At 28.9% G+C, this 8,045-nt stretch overlaps 1 protein-coding gene across 27 annotated transcripts in view; it reads left to right on the forward strand.

The window, feature by feature from the left end:
• LOC119631415 (sodium channel protein para) overlaps window positions 1–8,045 on the forward strand; it is a 58,863-nt gene that overhangs the window by 39,684 nt on the left and 11,134 nt on the right. For 18 of the 27 annotated variants that reach the window (XM_038023611.1, XM_038023793.1, XM_038023811.1 and 15 more), the window contains 4 exons: window positions 2,215–2,337; window positions 3,949–4,071; window positions 5,196–5,390; window positions 5,857–6,102. In XM_038023611.1, coding sequence (XP_037879539.1) covers window positions 2,215–2,337; window positions 3,949–4,071; window positions 5,196–5,390; window positions 5,857–6,102 — 687 coding nt within the window. The remainder of the gene's footprint in view (window positions 1–2,214; window positions 2,338–3,948; window positions 4,072–5,195; window positions 5,391–5,856; window positions 6,103–8,045) is intronic. The other 9 variants (XM_038023620.1, XM_038023750.1, XM_038023636.1 and 6 more) reach the window with 1 other exon arrangement.

The raw sequence follows: 8,045 nt of genomic DNA on the forward strand, positions 1-8,045 counted from the left end.
CTCTCTCTCTCTCTCTCTCTCTCTCTCTCTCTCTCTCTCTCTCTCTCACTCACTCACTCTCTCTCTGTCACTCTCGTTATGACTATTTCCTCCAGTTCTTTAATTTGGTTCCAAGCACACACTGTCCAATACAATTTAACTCTATTAATTGGAATTTCAAGATTTTTTATTTTTTTCACACAATTAAAAAGGTTTTAAGTAAAACCAAATCCACTGTAAAAAAAACTCCAATTTATTCAGCAACAACAATAATAAACAAGAAAATATTTCCAGAAATTAATTTTACAATTATAAATCATATATTCAGAAAAAAAAAAAAAAAACAAAAAAAAACAAAAACCAAATAAATCAATTAACAAATATGCCTGCGCAGTGGTGGCAGTGTTTTACTTATAAACGCCCAGAATAAAAAAAATTTTTTAAAAATTTACACCAAAAATATCTATATATCTATATATATATATATATATATATAAAATGCCCAAAAAATAAAAAAAAGGATAATTAATATAGTCTAAAGAACATATATCGCTTGGTCTTGGGGAAATCTGGTTTTTAAAATGCGAATCTTTTTATTATATAACCTTTAAAAAGGCTACGTTATGTCATTTTCGAAATGAATGAAACGGTTTAAAATACAAAAGTGTATATTTTTATGTTTGTAACAACTACTTCTCCATTGAGTCCTGCAGCAAAGTTAAAGCAAAAATTTGTCAAAATTAAGACAAGCCAACCTAGTAGTTAAAGCCCCTTTGCATATAACTTTGAGCTAATTAAAAGGTTCCACAACAGACAAAGACTTATATAATATCGCAAAGGTTAACAAAATCACAACAACAACAACAATAATAATAACAATCAAAAACGATCACTTTGCATCATTTGTAAATAATTGTAAACATAATATAAGAAAAGCAATCGTCACTAGTTTTGCGTAGTGAGCTTCAGTATTCATAGTGAAAAAATTTTGAAATTTATTTTATTTCGCTTTTTTATAGCGCGTTCGTTCTCATCATTGTATTGTCATTTGCTCAAGTCTTTGACTATTGTGGAGCCTATAATCATCCACAATCAATTAATTCTTCTTGTTTAGTAAGACAGACTCTCATATGCATAGGTTCTTGAACATCAAGTATATATCCACGATTTCCGTGTACGTTACGTGTATTTTGATATATAGGGTCACTAGATATGTGTATTTTCTGTTAAAATTTAAGTAAATGTGTGCTAAGTATTTAATTTAATTAGGAAAATTTTCACAACTTTTCAAATAGTTTTATAATTATTTAAGCAAAATAAATCAAGAAAGAAAGTTATACTACTATTATTACTATTACTGATACTACTACTAGCACTACTACCAATACTACTACTAGCACTACTAATATTACTACCACTGCTACAATTGCTACTGCTACTACTACTACTACTATTACTACTACTAATATTGCTCGTCTTAGGACGAGTCTTTAATACTCGTCAACTCAAAGCATTACAAACATAGAAAAATTCGAAAAGATTTTCTTGACAACCGTATGATCAATGTCAGCCTACTTTCCATGCAGCTGAATAAAAGGCAAAAAATGGACTATTCTTTTTAAATATTCAAGGATGGACAGACCAATTTTAAATTTATATTTTCATTTACAGCCACTATACGGTGTACGCAAGTTGTATGTTGTAAGTTTTGTTGTTTATCCGTTTGTTTTTCTATTTTCTATTTTTTATTTTGTTTTTTTTTTTTTTAACCACAAAAAGCACATTATTAAGCGAGAGCTAAGTTTTGAATAATAACATAAAAGAGTATAAATAATGTTTAATATTTGTATTCGCATCGACTAACAGACGAACGAACGGAATAAGTCCATTCAAAACTCTGACAGGGATATATATGTATAAAACGTCGGGCAACAATCCGTTAATTATTACAAACGTAGCTTCAACGTTGAGTGGTGGGTACTTGAATATAATGAGTAGATAACTAAAGTGAATATTTGGTATTGAAAGGATTTTTCAGGATATTCTCTAAAGTTTTCATAAATTTCATTTGAAAATTTTTTTTCACTTCTTTGTTTTATTGCTACACTTAAATTTCGAATTTTTTTTGCCGACCTAAAAAAAAAAAGGACCGATAACTTGTAACAGAAAACAAACAAAAATTTGTATAAATACTTAAAATAGAAAAAACTTCCGCCCACTTATTCGATAAACTAGGTATCGCTTATCAACTTCGTTGCTTCACTTGCTGGAGCTGGTGGTATTCAAGCCTTCAAGACTATGCGAACGTTAAGAGCACTGAGACCACTACGTGCCATGTCCCGCATGCAGGGCATGAGGGTACGTACTCTACTCAACTACTACAACTACCACTTCCACCTCCACTCTCTCTCTCTCTCTGTCTCTCTCTCTCTCTCTCTCTGTCTCTCTTTCTTTCGCTATTTCTTCTTTTTCATAACATGCAAAAAAAAAAAAATTAACCATTAACCAAATAACCAAGCAAACATGTTTACCACTTACACTCGGACATTATTTTTTTCAAACATTTAAAAGCAAAAAAAAAGAAAAAAAGAAAATTTGAAACTAAACTAAACAAACGAACCAAATTTTTTTATTTATTATTCGAAAAAAACAAAAACCATAACTGAAAATTTCCAACAATTCATTTTACCGAATTAGACAAAAAAAAAAAAAAAATTCTACATTTTATATTTGTGCAACTTTCATCCAACTCGTACATTAAAATTAATTCCAAAGTCCAAAATAAAGAAATTTTAGCAAATCAATCAATCAGGCATACGACTCGCTTATCAACATTAGATCATGATATATTGATTATATTAGCCGTTTCTTATGGAATGTATCTATTTTTTAATTAATTTAAATAAATACATATATAATATATTCGGAATGCATTTCAAGTAGAATTAACAATTATTTTATATGAACAAAAATTCTATTAGTTTAACACGCTATAATTTTTATAAGTTTAAATATATTTCAAAAATAATCTTTACCTTTTGATTTTCATTTTTATTTGCTTTCTTTCCACCTACGCGTACTTAACTACTTATCTCCTCTTCATTTAAAAGTAAAAAATTTCGACAGTCATCCTGTCATGGCATTAAGAAATCCTATTTACAGTTAAATGGATGCGTTGTTTACCACACATATGGAAATTATCATCCTTTTTTTTCGTATTTATTTATTTATTTACTCTTATTGTTGTTATGATTATATTTATTTATAGTTGTTTTTGTTTTTGTATGCATGACTTGTTAATCATTTAAAATGTTGTCATTTATTGTATAAATAAATCGATCTCAGTGTAAATATAAATAAATTGCGGTGTAAATATTTGCTGGTATAGTGTTTAGCATCGAGTTACCTCATATCAATCGCTTTCCCCTTCTTAATCTTGCTTTCTTCTTTCACTCCTTTTTCTGTGTTCGATTATTCGGTTTATTGTATTTAATCAATTTACACTTGTAATTACTTACCTAATGCTTAAACATACTTTCTACAAAAAAAAAAAATAAATAAATAAATAAAAATAACTAAATAAAAAAAAAAATATGAAAAAATAATAAGAAAAAATCTATGTTTGCCACTAACTATCACTTTAAACATATTCATTATAAATTAATAATATTTTTCGAGAAACTTTAATTAATTTTAATTAATAACAATTGCGACAAATAATTTTCTATTAAAAATTTTTTATTCCCCTTTCAAACATGTGCAAATCACTCCAATCATCTTTTCTCAAAATCAATAAAAAAAAAAAAAATAAATAAAAAAATCATCAAAACGCTCTTCCAAAAATCTCTCGCTCTCTCTCTTCGTAACAACTTCTTTCTCATAAAACCTGTGATTACATCTTGTACAAAACCAATAACATTAAAAAAACAAAACCAAAAATATCGAAAAAAAAAAAAAATACCTCAAAAGGTCGTCGTAAATGCGCTGGTTCAAGCTATACCGTCCATCTTCAATGTGCTATTGGTGTGTCTGATATTTTGGCTTATTTTTGCCATTATGGGTGTTCAGCTTTTTGCTGGAAAATATTTTAAGGTACGTTAAAAACAAAAAACAAACAAAAAAATTATAAGAAAAAAAAATTCACAAAAGGAACTACACAAAAATTTGAAAGGAAAAGGAAAAAACTTGATGATTGAAATAATACATCATCGAGTTTTTTACTCGAGAAGCAAAAGAAAAAAGGAAAAAAAAAAAGCTTACTTAGAAGCTCCTAATAAATAAATAGCAGTCAATTATTAGCAATTTAAAGTTAAATTGAAGTTGAAATTAAAATTAAAGAAAATCATTTTCAAAAGTTAATTAAAACAAAAAGAAAGAAAAGCGTATCTTTGCATTTATTTTTCGTAAATAGTTGCGTGAGAAGAATGAATTTCAAAAACGCAGTCTCTTTCACTTACTTATATACTTAATACTTAATAAAGTGAAAGCAGGCTGTATGTTGGCCTTGAAAACAACTAACTTTAATAAGTAAATATATATTTTTTTGCATATGTACGTTTCACGTTAGTTGAGTTTAATTTGTCGAATTTGCAAAATTCTACACTTTTAAAACTCTATTCCCAACTTCCCCCACCCTCTCTCTCTCGATCATCCTCTATCTTTCTCACTTTTGCACTCTCACTTTCACTTTTCCTCACTTTCTCTCCCCCTTTTTCAATATATACATATATATATATATATCTGTCTCTGTCTCTGTTAATGGCTGTTAATCACTCAGCTAGTCTCTCTCTCTCTCTCTCTCTCTCTCTCTCTCTCTCTCTCTCTCTCTTCCTCTCCCTCTCCCTCTCTCTCTCTCTCTCTCTCTCTCTCCCAATTTCAATTTATTTAAACGGAAACGAGTAGATCTATTGAAAAGAGCACATCGTAATGTTGTCGTTAGTACAACATTACTGTCTAATAGGTGTATACGTACATACACACATATTCAATATAATAAATAAAGAAAAATTTGCTAATTACCTATGAAACTGCTTTTAGCTTCGGCTTACACTCTTAGTGATAAGTAAAAGAAGATAGCTTAGATAGTTAGTCGATTACCTACACTATTTATATATTTGTTTGTATTGTAATAATGATTAATAATAATTGCGTATTTTTTTCTTCATATGTTTTTTTGTATACACAAATATATAAAAATTAACAAATGAAACATATAGTGCGTAGATGACAATGGTACGACATTAAGTCACGAGATAATACCGAATAAAAATGCATGCGACAGCGAGAATTTAACGTGGGAGAATTCGGCAATGAATTTCGATCATGTAGGTAATGCGTATTTATGCTTATTCCAAGTGGCAACCTTCAAGGGCTGGATACAAATCATGAACGATGCCATAGACTCAAGAGAGGTAATAAGAATATTTTTTGTTATATACGCCTGTAAGTGCAAACTAACAGAAGCAATTATATAAATACATTTTTTTTTTTATATCAAATCAAACTACAATAATATATATATTTTTACATATATATTATCGTCTACTAATTTAGCAACGAGTTAAACTAAATAATGATCTTTTTTTATTTTTCCACATAATTTCCATGAATCAACTGTGTTTCTGTATGTGAACCGGAATCCCAATCAATACTCAATTTTTCTTAAATCGAAAAATGTTAATATTAATAATCTACACGTATAACAAAAAATACAAAAATTCACAAAACCATACACAACAATATTACACTTCCTTAACATCTTCCCTGGGCAACGTGTTACCACCAACCATCATTATTACCAACCACCACTTTATCTCTCACTACCAACCACCTCCATCGTATACAACTTAAATCCAACTAATCAACAACAATCAACAGGTGGATAAGCAGCCAATACGTGAGACGAATATCTACATGTATTTATATTTCGTATTCTTCATTATATTTGGATCATTTTTCACACTGAATCTGTTCATTGGTGTTATCATTGATAATTTTAATGAACAAAAGAAAAAAGCAGGTGGATCATTAGAAATGTTCATGACAGAAGATCAGAAAAAGTACTATAATGCTATGAAAAAGATGGGCTCTAAAAAACCATTAAAAGCCATTCCTAGACCGAGGGTAAGGCTTCTCAAAAAAACCAACAAACCAAACCAAAAAAAAAAAAAAACAAACAAAAAGAAAAAACAAAATTTCTGCTAACCCAAAGTAAAAAAAAAAAAAACAAAAACAAAAAAAAATAAAAAAACACAAAATGAAAAAAGAAAGAGACATTCAGGAATATGAGAAAAAAGCCGCATTTTTTTTTTATTAGTGTGTGAACGAATACAAAAACACAACTTGCGTGTTAGAAAGAAAAGAGTAAACGATGTAGTATTTAAATCTGTGCCAATTATTATTACTTTTTGCTTAATGAAGTGTCCTCCTAAAGAGAAGAGATAGCAAATGTCTACTATTTTAATGTACAAACTCTTTCTCAGTTTCTTGCTGTGTGTTTTCCTTTTCTCTACTTGTAAAATCCCATACTCAAGAAAGATGCTTTGTTTTGGTTTACGCCTTGACTATATATATATATATTGTTCATTTATTAATTAATTCGTTCGTTAATTCGTTCGTTCGTTCGTTCGCTCATTTGTTTTCTGTGTCAATTGTATACTGTATGTGAGAATACAGCAAAAATTCTTAATTAACTCTATTTTTACGTTCGCTCGTTCGTTCGTTCGTTCGTTCGTTCGTTCGTTTTTTTCGTTCGTTCGTTCGTTCATTCGTCGGTTCGTTCGATCGTTCGTTTTTCTTAGCCCCCTTCAAAAAGGTTGTCTGTTCTTAAACATTTTTATGACTGCCGTTGTAAAGTTCTTACAAGCGTGTTTCGAAATTTTTCAGCAAATTATTTAATATCCAAAATTTTTAGTACATTTTTGTGAGTTATAAAATAGCATGGACAGCAACCTATACACAATAAAAATTTTGAAAAAAAAGTAGCATGTGTACAAATTTATTTCGCTCTCTCTCTCTCTCTCTCTCTCTCTCTCTCTCTCTCTCTCTCTCTCTCTCTCTCTGTCTGTCTGTCTCTCTCTTTCTCTCTCTCTCTCTCTCTCTCTATCTCTCTTAGCATAACATATTTTCGACTAAAAAAAACAAATTTTTTTTCCAACTAACATAAATAAGAATGCATTGATGATAATAATGGTGATATGATGCATGCTCGTATTTTAAGTTTTAGATCTTACACCGTACAGCGTACGAATTTTTGAAAGTAAATGATAAATGATAAGTGAACTTTTAATTTTTTAATAGAGAGACAAAATTTATGCAAAACGAATAATTTCAATGACGAGGAAAAGATTTGCACGTTTCAAATAAATGAGAGCATGTAAATTATCCGAAAAATTTTCTTCAGGCACACTTATTTTAAGATATTTAGAAAAAAATATATATATATAAAAAACTCCTCTCTCTCTCTCTCTCTCTCTCTCTCTCTCTCTCTCTCGCTCTCTCTCTTTCTCTCTTTCTCTCTCTTTCTCCCTCTCTCTCTCTCTCGCTCTCTCTCTCTCTAATATTGATAATCTAAAGCATTACACTTAGATAATTTCCTCATTTTCTTACTCTTTTTCTTCTTCCAGTAAATTCTTGAGGTTTGATTTACTGTTATAAATCGAAAGAAAAAAGTTTTATTATTGGCACAGATATTTCAGTTATTTAAAATCGGGTTTTATTCAAAAAGTCTACAAAAAACCAAAAAAAAAAATTAATAAATAAATAAATAAAAAATTCTTTTTACTATTTTCCACAATTTTTAAATATATATATATATATATATATATATATATATATTTCACTTGTTATTTTACACTACACACACACACACACACTTTTATTAATGCCATTTTTTGTTGAATTAAACAAAAATTTTTTTTTGTCTGTTCCTTTGGTTTGTTTTTCTTTTGTTTTTTTTTTTGTTTTTATTTTGTTGTATTCCACAAATACAATTTGTTTTTATTATACTTTCTTTCTTTCTTTCTCTCTCTCTCTCTCTCTCTCTCTCTCTCTCTCTCTCTCTCTCT

This window comes from Glossina fuscipes, unplaced genomic scaffold (assembly GCF_014805625.2).
Source record: "Glossina fuscipes isolate IAEA_lab_2018 unplaced genomic scaffold, Yale_Gfus_2 0, whole genome shotgun sequence".
Taxonomy (NCBI): Eukaryota; Metazoa; Arthropoda; class Insecta; order Diptera; family Glossinidae; genus Glossina; species Glossina fuscipes.